The sequence below is a fragment of the Python bivittatus genome, unplaced genomic scaffold (genome assembly GCF_059951505.1).
Source record: "Python bivittatus isolate LINGU-HERP-01145 unplaced genomic scaffold, Pbiv_v1 ctg000080_np1212, whole genome shotgun sequence".
NCBI lineage: Eukaryota > Metazoa > Chordata > Lepidosauria > Squamata > Pythonidae > Python > Python bivittatus.
This window is the reverse complement of record NW_028277035.1, coordinates 57,135,706-57,150,710: the sequence shown is the minus strand read 5'-3', so window position 1 is coordinate 57,150,710 and position 15,005 is coordinate 57,135,706. Positions and strand designations below refer to the sequence as shown.

Sequence of the window (15,005 nt, the reverse complement as noted above, 5' to 3'; positions counted from 1 at the left end):
GGAGCTGAAGCAAAGGGAAGTTTGTTTTACACTGGAGGGTTACAAATGAATCTAAGCTAGGCAACCCCTGACCTCATGCACAGGAATTTGAATTGTGCATCAGGCTGTGGGTCTGATCTAGGAATCAACCAGGTTAAATGGCTGCTAGCCTTATGATAATTTTACAGAATTCAGTAGAATCTACTTCTAGAAAATATGCCAAGAATAAAGACACATTTACATCACCATTCCCTAAAGTGTTTTGCCATTCTTCTGTGTACTCATGTACATTTTCTATCTTAATAATGGTCAGTCCCTGGATGTAATTATCAATCTTATTTCATGTTTATAGAGCCTGGGATTTGCCTCAAAGAAATGTTGCTCAGAAGTAGGTGTTGACTTAGTGGAACCACTGTCAAAAGTTGTAAATTACTTATGAAAACCTGCTAACTAAATCCAGGGGGGACCAGGCAGCCCTTTTGTCTATATTTAACCTCATAGTTCTCAGAATGTCAGCTGCTCTCAGTGATCAGAAATTTCTTTCAGCTAGTTTAGCCATGCCTAGATATGAAACTGTCCGTAAGAACTCTGGTCTACTTGCAGATGTGTACTCAAGTAGGTGGAAACACATCTGGGGGAGCGAGTTTAAAGATGCTGCAGAGTAACTTAAGAGACACAGGGAAAGGGTTAACTACGTACTACAATTGGTTGCTTTGGAAACATACTGGTATTTTATAGCTGGCTAGTTTTCCAGATTTGGCCATCAGCTCTTTAAAACGTATATAGTCAAAAAGTTCTCTGGCTGGTATCAGCTAGGTGCTAGAGAAATGGCAACCACCATTGGTGTTGCTTTAAAGAAGGCAGTGATTTGTCACATTGATTTGTTATCAGTACCTGCAGGGAGAAATGATTATTTGGTGGGGGGTCCTGCCATGCTTAAAAATGCATTGGATTCAGCTAGAACTCCCTCGGTGTGTATAAGCTGAGAGGGGGCTGTATTAGAGCCCCACTGTGGGAAGGAGTTGTGTGTTCATCCCCTCGCTGGCTATTTCAGCCACAGGAGGGAGCATGCCCAGCACATACCCTCTGAACAGAGGGTGAAAGAGATGGGTTGATAATGGTAATTTCTATGAACTGCTGTGTAAAAGAGGAGACAAGAATTACAGCTGCACTTTCTTATCTTTGCTTTTATAGGTTAATGCAGCAAGAACAGGAATGGGGAAAAAGTGTGTGATTCCAGTGACTTGTCCACTGTCAGCTGCATTAACTTCTGGAATTCCATCATCCCAGCCAGTGCCTATGCCAGGTACTCTCCTAACTGGCCCAGTCAAACCTTATGTGATGCCTCTTTGTCAGTATGGAGGAATTCTCCCTACGACTCTCTTTGGAGTGCCGTGGTCGAGTCCAACCACCCAGCCGGGGATGGCAGGAGGCCAGAGCATTGCACAGTTTCCAGCTCTTGGTCCCAATAGCTTCCAGTTGTTTCCAGTGCCCCTGCAGAGGCCCTAATTTGGGGATGACCTCAGTAGCTGACTTCCAAATTGCAACCGTCCAGTGTTTAGCTCCTAGGCAATCTGTTTCTCCCTGCTGGCCCCATTCAGGCTCACTAGGTCATTAGCTGTGCCCCCATCAGGCAGGCCCTGTGGAATGCTTCCCCACCAATCTGTTTGCTCTTCTGACAATGCTTCCTTCCCCTTCATTGCCGAAGACGGTTGATTTTCTTCTCTGGTGTTTGAAACGGCCACGTTCAACACTAATGTACTTGAATGGATGGGTAGGAGAACTGTATCAATCTTACAGGAGTATAGTGCCTTGAATTCAAGCTTTTCAGTTCAAGCTGGAAAGGTGTAAAATAATCATCACAATAACTGAAAGGTGTACTTTATTTGCAATTTGCTTGGGAAAGGTTAATTTTTTATTTGCAAAAATATGAAGATATAAATTTAATAGTGACAGTTTACATTTGAAACTCTTGACCAGTTTCATTTTATTTTCTCCTGCTAAATGCTTTTACTTTAACCAGCAGTTAAATGGAAAGTTTGGTAATTTAAATCTTTACACCCTACCTGACTGGGGGCTGAGGCTTCTTCCTTTGAATGAAGCATAGTGAAATGGATCGCTTTGTTTTTACCAAAGGAGCCTGAATGTAAGTTGTATCTCTGTGTTCAAGGAAAAGCTTTGTTATGTGGTCTTTCTGGAAAAGCTGTTGCAAGTGACAACTCTCTTTTTCTTTCAAACAGCGAATTTGGCAGGCAGATGTCCTTCCCCCTCTGATATTCAACTGTAACCTTTTTTGCCATCTTCTGAACAAACTATATAATTCAGTTAAATTACAAACCTTGCATGTTTCATGTGTGAAATACGCTTAATCATAATTCTTGACAATAGGACAGCAGCCCAAAGTTATTGTAAGACCTTTGTAAGTATGGAAGTCCCCTTGCATGTTATCTGCCTGTCCTCCAAATGCTTCAAGTATTCTCAGTGAAATGGAGTTGGCTTTGGACGTGAGCTTTCTTCCTTCCTACATCTGCTTTATGTTACTGTATGTAGAATTTGCATCTTCACCTGTCAGTCTAAAGGCACACAACAGCCACTAAGATTTATTTGCAGATGGGTAAGCCTTTGTTCCCTTGATGGAAAAGGAGCAAGGCATTCCATCTACAAATGTAATGGCTCCCTTAAAAGAATTATAGCACTAGAACTGAAGGCACACTGCTTGCACTTTGCCGTTCTCAATATGGCAGTGGTATTTTTAAACTGCCTGCTGAAGGGGTGGAGCTGTTTTGCGCTGCCCATCTGTTCTTTGTATACGTCTACTGTACTCTGAGCATTCAAGAACTGTCTGTGATATTTTGTTGGTACCATTGAATATGATGCCGTCAATTCTGTTAGAATTGAATTTTGTAGAACCTGACGCAGTCTTCTGCCTGGGGAGAATACATACTATAGTAAGAGATTTCTATTCTCTGTAACATGTATCTTTATGTTGTTTGAGACTTTCTTTTAGATTCATGTATGTATGCTTTATGAGCAGAAACACTGAAAATGTCTTCTCACCGTTCCCCCCTTTGCTTGCACTGAAACCTCCCCTTTGTCACTACTGCCTGTTGTACAGCCTGTTTCAGCCCCTTGTATATGATGGTCAGTGGTATAACCTCTCACTACCAAGAGAATGTATATATTCAAGAAAAGGAAAAAATAAACATTTTTGTGCTTGAAAAAATTGTGTTGCTAAAAGTTTCAGCTATTAAAGGGCAATTCCACAGCTCAAGTCCATTCCCTATCATCAGGTACAGATACATTTTTAAAGCAATACATGCAGTCAAATGATAGGTAAGATACCTGCAATTGGAACTGAAATATTTCATGCGCTTGCTTACAGTGGCACCTTAGGCATCAAGGTGAGTAGAATTTTAGAAGATGGAATCAACAGATAGGTTACACATACAGACAATATTTTTGTTCATTGATTATAATCATATTTGATGTAATAGGGCTTGATCATGATTCACTTGTTTTGTTACCAATATTGCCTTCTCTCTGTAACTGCAAGATATTCCAATTTTAGACAGAAAATAGCTATGGAAAGATGTTTATTATTTGGCAAAAAACAGCAATAAAACAATTTTAAAATATGATCCCTTATACTTTGATTATCTATGTAGGACAAGAGAAAAAAGATGGGATGGGGGTTGAATCAAACAGAGGAGTTATGCCATATAAGGATATCAGAAAGACCACCAGTCATGTGAGCTCATCATAACACATTTTGCATAAATTCAATTCAGTCAATATAATCTTTTAAATCTGTTGAGTATACCTTGAATAGAGGCAGATGCCACCATTAAACCTGAAGTCTTTTGTGTACCAAGAAGGTTCTCCATTACTGAGTTATAGGCCTCCATCCCTAAAAGTCCTAACCTCTCAGCAGTAAATGTTGGGGAAAAGCCTAATTTAGGAGTAGAGCATTTGTGTGTCTGTTTATTTGCATTTTAGAAAACCCACCCACCGTTATATAAGGGTAGAGTAAATTTTAAGATGCAGTATCTGAGATATTGCTTCACAAAATAAAATTTGACTACATGCAAACCGCTGGATTTCCCCCATTTCTTTACTAGCTTAAGGAAAACTTCCCAAGGGCAGGCAGAACAGAGAGATCTTGCCACATTTCAGAAAGCAACGGGCTCTGGAAAGGTTCCAAAGGGAGAGTGTTCCCATGACAGGGAGGAAGGGTGCTGCCCAAGAAGGCTTCTGACATCCCTTTGCTGTAGGCACAGGCATGATCCCCTTAAGAGGATGTCCTTGGCAGATCTCACATTTTTGCCACATCATACTGAAAGTCTAAAAATATAATGCACATTTCAGTTAGTTCTTTCGGCAGTTGCACTTAGAGCAGCAGGCAACTCTTCTGAAATACACAAATGTATCACATTTGCCGTACATACTGCTGTATTGTAATTTTATTTGGGGACTGGAAGGAAACTTAACTTTCCACTTGAGCAGGAGTGGCAGCAAGATAATAAAGTTAAAATAACACAAATATATAGCAAACAATTATGGGGGGAGGGGGTGAATACCTCAATTCTCTTCGTAGAGTTATATGTTCTACCTTTCAATTTGATAGTAAGGAAATGGCATTACTTGGGCATATGTGAACTGCAGAGCTGCTTGACTGGATTGTAATCACTGCATCAAAAAGATCCAATTAGTACTAGGAGGCATCCAATTCATGTTCAAGATGCTTTCATTGGCTTTTGAAAGGGATGCTGAAACTCTGCCTGAGACAGGCCTTGCAAATGTAGCCAGCTTTCTGTTCTATTCTGCAAATAAGGAGCTGGCTCGCAGGATGCATTGGTTACAGTAGTCTGAAATGCATGGACAGCCTGTTTTTCCCCAGCTCAGCCTTGTTATGATCAGCCTTTCACATAGGCTTAGCATGTGGGTATAGTCAGCAAGTTATCCTTAAAATCATGGCCAGGAATAGGGAGGAAGCATTCTCATATTACCTGGAAAATAAAAGAAGTCAGAGGTGCACAGATGAACTCAAAGCAATTAATCATTTTGCTAAAAAAAAGGTTTCTGAATTAGATGTAACCTTTAAAGCATCACGAAGGGCCCTGGGACCTAAGGTAGTCATAAGCAACATCAGAAATATGGGGTTCCTGCTTTGATATGTGGATTTGGGGAAAATCATGTTGGCAGTCTCATTAACCTTAAGCATCACAGAAGTGTTGATATTAAAGAAAGTTGCCAACAAATATGTCTTGCTTTGTGCACCCCAGGAGTTTTGTCAGCCATTTCTTTTCTTCAGATCCATCTCAAACTGAATTCATCTTCAGTGAGATGACTTGTACCCATTCTCTTTCCATCACCAATGAACGAAGAAGCTCTCAGACTACAAGGTCCACCAAACAGCATATTTCACTCTTGATATCCCAGCCTACAATCTTTTTGCATATTGAAATAGAAAAGAAACTAGCAGAAAACCTGCAATGTATCATAAAAAGGATCAGGAAGTTGCTGTTTGGCATGTTGAAAATTGAACCAGTCTATTCAGTTTCAGTGTCTCTGAATGAATTTCAGTGAAATGCTGCACAAAGTACTGGTAGATATGATGTAGGTCAGCTAAATGTCAGATTGATATAAAAATATTTGCAATTACGTTATCACTTCACTTGGGATTAAAAATATGATAATACCTGAAAATTAATACCATAAGTAGAAGTAACTGAAAATTCCTTGGTGTGTCCATGTCTGATTCTGTATCTGTATCACACTCTCACTTCCTCTTTCATTATACACCCAAATTTCTACTGAAGGTATGTAAGAATTTCTACTGCATTTCATTAACCCTTTTGAAAGTAGTTGCACTGATGTAGATGAGACAAATCCAAAGTATTCACAAGATAGGATGGGCATAGAACAGGAATCTTGTTACATGAGATCAAGAGTCTTTCTAGTCCAACATACATTTTTGAAAAGCAAGAAATAAGGCAAGAATGTTTCCATTCTGGTCCCAGTATTTGGCATTCAGATATACTGCCTCTAAATGTGAAGTTTCTACACATCTGTAGTGAAAAATACCTAGAACAGTAGGCTAGCTTCATCTCAACTGTTAAATATCTGTCAAATATCTTCATCGTCATCATCATCATTTGGAACTGATCATGAAATTAATTTCTAAATTGTCCAGTTTGACTGCTACATTCTAGAAATGTTGTCTTCAACATACAGTCAGGTCCAGAAATATTGGGACATATCTATCCCTATCGACACAATTCTAACATCTTTGGCTCTATACACCACCACAATGGATTTGGAATGAAACAAACACAATGTGTGTTAACTGCAGACTGTCAGCTTTAATTTGAGGGTATGTACATCCAACTCAGGTGAACGGTGTAGGAATTACAACAGTTTGCATATGTGCCTCCCACTTGGTAAGGGACCAAAAGTAATGGGACAATTGGCTTCTCAGCTGTTCCATGGCCAGGTGTGTGATATCCCCTCAGTACCCCAATTACAATGTGCAGATAAAAGGCCCAGAGTTAATTTCAAGTGTGCTATTTGCATGTGGAATCTGTTGCTGTCAACTCTCAAGATGAGATCCAAAGAGCTGTCACTATCAGTGAAGCAAGCCATCATTAGGCTGAAGAAACAAAACAAACCCATCAGAGAGATAGCAAGAACATTAGGCGTGGCCAAAACAACTGTTTGGAACATTCTCAAAAAGAAGGAACGCACCGGTGAGCTCAGCAACACCAAAAGACCCGGGAGACAACGGAAAACAACTGTGGTGGATGACCAAAGAATCCTTTCCCTGGTGAAGAAAACACCCTTCACAACAGTTGGCCAGATCAAGAACACTCTCCAGGAGGTAGGTGTATGTGTGTCAAAGTCAACAATCAAAAGAAGACTTCACCAGAGTGAATACAGAGGGTTCACCACAAGATGTAAACCATTGGTGAGCCTCAAAAACAGGAAGGCCAGATTAGAGTTTGTCAAACGACATCTAAAAAAGCCTTCACAGTTCTGGAACAACATCCTATGGACAGATGAGACCAAGATCAACTTGTACCAGAGTGATGGGAAGAGAAGAGTATGGAGAAGGAAAGGAACTGCTCATGATCCTAAGCATACCACCTCATCAATGAAGCATGGTGGTGGTGGTGTCATGGCGTGGGCATGTATGGCTGCCAATGGAACTGGTTCTCTTGTATTTATTGATGATGTGACTGCTGACAAAAGCAGCAGGATGAATTCTGCAGTGTTTCGGGCAATATTATCTGCTCACATTCAGCCAAATGCTGCAGAACTCATTGGACGGCGCTTCACAGTACAGATGGACAATGACCCAAAGCATACTGCAAAAGCAACCAAAGAGTTTTTGAAGGGATAGAAGTGGAATGTTATGCAATGGCCAAGTCAATCACCTGACCTGAATCCCATTGAGCATGCATTTCCCTTGCTGAGGACAAAACTGAAGGGAAAATGCCCCAAGAACAAGCAGGAACTGAAGACAGTTGCAGTAGAGGCCTGGCAGAGCATCACCAGGGATGAAACCCAGCGTCTGGTGATGTCTATGCATTCCAGGCTTCAGGCTGTGATTGACTGCAACGGATTTGCAACCAAGTATTAAAAAGGGAAAGTTTGATTTATGATTATTATTCTGTCCCATTACTTTTGGTCCCTTAACAAGTGGGAGGCACATATGCAAACTGTTGTAATTCCTACACCGTTCACCTGAGTTGGATGTACATACCCTCAAATTAAAGCTGACAGTCTGCAGTTAACGCACATTGTGTTTGTTTCATTCCAAATCCATTGTGGTGGTGTATAGAGCTAAAGATGTTAGAATTGTGTTGATGTCCCAATATTTCTGGACCTGACTGTATTCTTTCAGTTTGTCTAGCCTTTATGTTTCTTTTGCTTTAAAAATTGTGACATGTTTTTCAGTTTGAGGTGTCAAGATTGAATCATTCTTCCTCTCTCAAGTGTATGTCTGCAAATTATTAACTTTTATATACATATGTAGGAAAACCAAAACTAATTTTATTGCATAGGTTGTAACAATTTTCATTATTTTTTCCACAGGTCTAATAGCTTCCCAAAATACACGGTGAACAGAGTAACTTAAAAAGTAACTTGATTACTGAGAAAAACTGTAATATATTTTAAAAATGCACACTCACACACCCCCACAAATGAAAAAAACATATTATTTTAGCTGTTTTCACTTGATTCCTGATTAGTTGTTAGTGTATATTGCTATTTTGTTTTTGTTTTAAATATCCTCGCAGCCGTGAATGGTAAAAGTAGCTTGGATCCTGAAGCTTCAGAAAAGATTGAAGGTGTTAGAAAAGTTTGTAGCTTATATATTATCTACCACTGAAAATTGCCATTAAAAAGTTGCATACTGCATGTTAATTTTTCAATGAAAAAAAGCATTATATAAAGATTGAATTTCTGTCTCTTTTGGCTATGGTTAGATCTTGATTTTGGGGTGGGCGGGGCAATGAATATTGCCCTGTAAAAATGACAACTTGCTTTGTACTCTGTTTTTTAATAGGAAAAATATATATTTCCATGCATATTTGAACATTGTGGAAATGTGCAAAAAGTAGTGCTTTTCATAGTTTCCATGTAACATCTGAAATGTTTGCACCACCTTGTATCTGACGAAATGCGTGGCCTCTGTCTGCAGTTGATGCCCACTGATCTCACAACAGGGAACAGCCCTGAGCTGTATATTTTCTTCTTACCCAAGAATCAAGAAGAATTATTAGACCTACTTAAAAAGCTATGACATGAACAGGCCACAATGGAAGGGAAGAGTTAAATATTGTAGGGATCAATTTAAATTCTAAATTTAAAACATAGCAACTTGTACAAACAATGATTTAATCTGAGGCAGCTATTTTTTTCCTTAGTAGCTGGTGATTTTGTTTGTCAGTCACTACTAGCATGGCTGCCAGAAGATGCTACGGTAGCCAAGAAAGAAGTCTGCCTTAAGTACTTATTAACACTAACCTCCAATACATTGGATACATGTTGGATGTATTTATTTATTTATTTATTTATTTATTTTATTTATTTATAGATCAAATTTATATCACCGCCCAACTCCCGCACAAGGAGGGACTCTGGGCGGTTTGCAACCAAACAGTTAAAACCAATAAAAACATAAATAGCACAGCATAAAATATAATTAATAAATATGATAAAATCCAAGCAGTGGTGGTATTGTTGCAGCCTGTGACCAGATAATATTGGTCAGGTAGGATGTATAATGTTTGTAGTGGAAATATCATCCTACCTTTTGGGGCCTCTCCACAACACTGCTATAAAGTTTTTCCAGAAAGCCCAGGTTTGAATTTAAGAGCAGATCTAGTGGAATCCCACAGCAACGTTTTGGCCTCTCATCTCCTTCAGCCTTCTACGCCCTCCGAGAGGCCCTCTGAGAATGAACAGATTCCCTAGAATGGCTGGGAACGGGACACAGGAGGCTGAAACAGGAGAGGGAAATTGGAGACCTAGGATGAACCTTTGTTAGGCCAGTAGCAAAAGTCTCCACCAAAACCAGATACCCAATCCTTAGTGGCGCTTTAGGGAGGCTCTCTTAGGGAATGGCGCGGATACCTACAGATCAGATATGCTTGCAAATCTGATTTCTGGTCGACATCACTACGGCATTCATTTTTGGTAAAGTGTAAAAACTTTCTTTTAATTTAGATACCTAAAAACATGCAATTCTCTCTTGCATGTTTACTCAGGAGTCAGACTAATGGGGCTTATTCCCCAGGAAGTAGCATGGTAGCCTGAGAGTAATCTGTGCCTGTAATTTACTCAGCATGACCAAGCAATGGGGAAACAAGTTAGTTTGCTTATGTGCTAATCCATGCTTTGTTTGTGAGTGCATGATGTCAAAAACATGGAATGTCCTGTGGTTGGGTCACTCATGCCATTCTGGGCAATCTGGTAGCAACACAACCATGAAAAGCAGGTAATTAGAACTAGTTGGTACACTTTAAAAGCAGCATTTTTATACTAGCTTTCTTGAGAGAAAGACCCATGTGTATTTCAGGATGTTAATATTAATTAACACTTCATATCGATTCATACTTATACTGAAATGAAAGGATGTTGTTTCTTTTCAATGTTTGAAAATACAGTATTCTATTTTTGTATTTCACTGGAGAAGCACACTAGGGATGCTATTGATATTTTTAGTACTGAGCAGATTATTCTGTATTGTTGCCAATATCTGTTAAATTTAGGGCTATCAGATCCAGGTTACAAACATCCTGGCAACTATCAGGTGGGAACACAGAGTTTTCTGTATTGCTTTGTAGCAATCCAGACTTTTTTGCTGTCCAGATCTGCTAGCCTAAAATTGGACATATTCAGGAGTTGACCTTGACTTTACCTTTTTAAGAGTCACAGGATTCTCTTGATATTGCCTGAGACTTTACTAAAACTTTTTTGTTTTGTGAACATACATATCCATCATGCCATTCCCTTGTGGGGTAAGCAGCATTATGCAAAATGCAGAAAAGGAGTAACAAATACTAAGCCAACAATACTGAAGGCCTGATATAAGAAAAAGAAACATAGCTAAAACTGGCTTATACCATTCTCTATCCCTTTTAATATCTTTATATCCTTGTGAACCATCCTTCAACCACATCCACACCACTTCATATACTGCCTTCTGTTCTTTAAACTTCTCACATCTTTCTTTTTGAGGATTTCTCCAACTGAAGCAAATCACAACTTTCTCAGTCTTCCCTTTTCTTAACTGATTCACTCTTCCTCCATATATTTGCTTGGCAATTTGGTCCTCACTCTTTCTCTCTATATTACCAACCACCTCAACCTAGTTCTTCCAGACTAGTCACTCACTTTTGTATTGTCCATACAATGTATTGTCATTTGTGACTTCTCTTCTTGTTTTATCACACCCACTTCTTAAGCATCCCATTCCCAATGCACTGAACTTACCTCTACATTTCTCCCATCATACCCAGTTCTCACTTCCATTTAAAAGGGTGGGCAGAAGCACTCTTTTATATACCCTTACGTATATAAGCACACTCTTACACCATTTCCACATTGCACAAACATTCATTCCTTGCAACTGAAAACAACTACTAACACCTTTCTATCAGCATTTGCACATCATAAATTGTCTCCATCCATTTCCCTATAATTACTAAACATTCTACAAAGTTACACAAATTTATATATTTATTTTAGGTTTTTTTCGTGTGTGTGTGTGGAGAGAGAGAGAGAGAGAGAGAGAGAGCACTTTCATTTCTTCACTTAATTTTCACTTGGATGCATACATTTTCAAATACTCTTCATCATGCAATCTATCAACCATTCACTGCAAATCATTCAAGTTCTCAGCCAACAATATGGCATAATCTGCATACAGCGGTACAGATACATTTATGTCTTCAGCCAACACACCATTAATAGTACTACAAGCATCCCTTACATAGTTATCCAAAAGTACATCAAACAACCAGGGCAACATCATATATCCTCCTTGCTCAGTGCTGAACCATTTTCTGTGCAATCCAGTTAATCTCATACATGCTTTACCTCCATCATGTGCCACTCTTAACACATTCAGTAACAACCTTCGACTCCATATTCACTAAAAAAAAACCCTCTATACTTCAAGTCTATTAATTTTATCGTACACTTCCTTTAAAACAAATACACAATAAACTTACTTACACTGGTACATTTCTCAGTGTCCTGCTAAAGTACAAAACTCTCTTTTCTACATCCCCAGGCCATTTTCTGCATCCTCATAATTTTGCTAATGGTTGCATCTTGCAATTGTCCTATCAGAGGTCTGCCAAAGACCTTCCCAGGCACTCCCTGGAGTCTTAGTTTAGGAGAACTGGAGCAGCTTTCTTCCATTGTCAGAGACCAAGGCAGTCTTCACACATGTTAAGTAAGTTGCACAGTTACTCACAAACACATCCATATTTTAACTTTGTTCCCATTACAGCATCTACACCTATAGCCTTGCCATTTTTGACATTTTCACAGTATTTATGACTTCCCTTTCCTCATTTTTCTTGGACACTTAAATTTATAGCATTCATATGAATTCTTCTCTTCAGCATATTCCCATACAAAACTCTAAAATACACCCCTCCACATATCCTCACTTTAATTCCATCCCAAAATGTTTTCTCAATTTTATTTTTAATTCCATTCAATCTCCTTTCTTAGCCCTCTTCATTCACTTTCCAAAATAAATGTTTATTTTAATCAAATTCACTCTGCATTTTCTGTTCCTTGCTCTACCTTCTTTATCCTTTTGTTTCTATACACATTATAGAATATCCCCATTTTTGCAGAAAACATTCTCTTATATGCATTTTTTACTTATCCACAGCCTCTTTCACTTCATCATTATACCAAACATCCTTTATCATATTTCCTATTGGTGTAATACCACACATGTTTGTGGCATTCTGTAACAATTTTTTTTCACTCTGTTCCAAGCAGTTTCCATATCCTCTTTCTTTACATCCACTTTCCATCTTCTATACAAAACTTGTACTTCCTTTTCCCTGCAGTCATTTTATTTTCACTCTAGTCTCTTTCACTTCTTTCCTTTTCTTCCATGTTCATTTTTCCTCAAGATCCACTCTTGATAGTCTCAAGAAGGGGTCTGTCACAAATTCAGAACCTCTCATCTGCCTTGTGTGCTTATGAATAGGCTTATGCTATATGTATTTGAAACAGGCCTTTTTCTAAGGTCTGTGAACAGTGAACAGTCTTGGGTCTCCAAATGACCCAAGCACTTTCTCATTCCACTCACCCCTTCCTGTTCCCTAGCAGAAAATTTTTTCCTTGGTCACATTCATTCAGACTGTTGTACAGTGTTTCCACAAAATCATGATTCCTCCATTATCACCATTCCTGGAACATAATATCCAATATCACCAACCAATAAATCCCTACATTCCTACACACCTACAACAACCTAGATAACACCATTTCATACTTTATGACATATATTTTACCCCTTTCATTCATAATTAAACCTAAAATATCCGTTCCCTGCATGTATCATGAACTCCACTTTTCAAGATCAGACTGCCATCATTCAATCTATCATACCCTTCCCCTTTCACTTAGTTTTACATACACATTAATTTCATTTGTTAATTCATACTTAAGGGAGTGTGTGTGTGTGTGGTTCTCACACCACTTTGGTGCTTGACCTTGGAGGATGGAAACCAAAATGGAAGCTTTCTCCCTCTATGATTTCCCAGAAGCCTCTGATACCTGCTCTTTGGGAGGACTAGAAACCCTAAGAAATAGGAGCTGTTTGGACTAAGCAGAAGGCCTGCCAGAAGGTGCCATGGAGCTGAAGGATCCTGAAATATGCCATGCTTTTCCCACATGCCCAAGCCAGGAAATGTTGGTTTAAATAACTGAAGGAATTTTACAATAAACTAATACAAAACAGGATGCCTCTCCAGGCAGTAGGGTATTTGGATCTCTGTGTCTTAGGATTGCTCTGTCTAATAATAAGAAAGACAGTGACCTGTTCTTCAGATAAAGAACTGCCCTGGGTAGAGGAGAACACGTGCTTGGGCAACCAAGCCCAGGAGCTGAGGTTCTCCTTTTTGTATCATTTCTATCATGCTACTGCAACTCTGTGCTTTCCACACCTGTTTTCCTAAACAGGTCCTGTCCAATCTAGGGCTGGTCTAGTTGAAAAGAAAGAAATGGTTCAACCTATTGCTTCACAGAGTGTTCATAAAGGCAATGTTTAAGCCATTCAAACATTGTGCTTCATCCTGAGAACTCCATGGCTGAATCTGAGATTGGCACAATTAATACTTGATTTCTTTTTATTGTCTTGTTTTCATTTTAGAAATGAAACCAAGCTGTGGTTTGCTTTCTGCATCTTGTCATTTGCATACATTTTTTATCTATCCAATTCCATTGGGATTTCAAGTATGTCTCACGTTCATATCCAGAGAAAATAAAATTCAAAGTGCATAATGACACTTATGCCTAGTGACCTCATGCTTTGCAGGGGATTCTGCTTTGCTTGAATCAGCCAAAGACTTTTTGGGTGAAAAAGAATGACATTCATGGAATTTTCAGCATGGCACAAATAAGTGTGCTTGTCATAACTTGGTTGAAACTTAGATTTCTTTTTCTGTATGGATGTGTATAATCATTGTCAATAATCATTTTTTTTGTTTGTTTCTGTTTATCTTTTAGATTATGAGGAAGAGAATACTACTAAATGACATATGGCCAGGCTTACCAATAGGGGGAAAAAAACCACAAGACCTTATTTCACTGAAGGAAGAGGAAGAAAAACTGGAACTGATGTTGTTTGTGAGAAATCCTGTAGACTATGCCCATCTATTCAGTTCAATTCAATTTTGTAGCCTCTTTCTAAAGTTTTTAAATTTAAAGTTGGAAATTCAAACATTATGCAAAAAAATAAACTATAATTATTTTGAGGAGAAAGCTTTTATTCACAAATAATCCACTGTTTCTTTTACTTAAGGTTAATTCATATGACCAGCTACATAATTATTCCATACTGCAGATTAACCACACTATAGTTTTGATTCAGCCAGAAAGTTCTTCAGTTCTACTACAGCAGTGTTTCTCAACCTTGGCAACTTTAAGATATGTGGACTTCAACTCCCAGAATTCCCCATGCTGGCTGCAGAATTCTGGGTTGAAGTCCACATATCTTAGAGTTGCTAAGGTTGAGAAACACTGCACTATAGAAACAAATAATATTCGTTTTGTGGCAGTGCTGACAGCATTCAATTAATGAGCAGAGCAATGCTGCCTTATTGGGGTGGGGGGAGGATTTGGCTCTCAGGATAATGCTCATATCTGTAACTGACAGGTAAAGGAAAAAGCAACGACTGACACTGACGACCACTGCCTAGAGTTGTGGGAGCCATAATAACGTCAGCCCAATTCTGCTATGTCACAGAAAATCCTCCCTGGCATGC

General features: G+C 38.9%; 1 protein-coding gene across 9 annotated transcripts in view; it reads left to right on the top strand.

The window, feature by feature from the left end:
* The window catches only part of WNK2 (WNK lysine deficient protein kinase 2), a 123,351-nt gene extending 108,833 nt beyond the window's left edge, over nucleotides 1–14,518 (top strand). For 4 of the 9 annotated variants that reach the window (XR_015794884.1, XR_015794885.1, XR_015794886.1 and 1 more), the window contains exons 29-30: nucleotides 1,174–2,927; nucleotides 14,248–14,518. Coding sequence is in view for 2 of the 9 variants with exons in the window: in XM_088134166.1 (XP_087990292.1) it covers nucleotides 1,174–1,488 (315 nt within the window). In the remaining 7 variants the exon portion in view is untranslated. Of the gene's footprint in view, nucleotides 1–1,173; nucleotides 4,409–14,247 lie in introns of those variants that run through there. The other 5 variants (XR_015794889.1, XR_015794888.1, XR_015794890.1 and 2 more) reach the window with 3 other exon arrangements.
* Nucleotides 14,519–15,005: the final 487 nt, after the last annotated feature.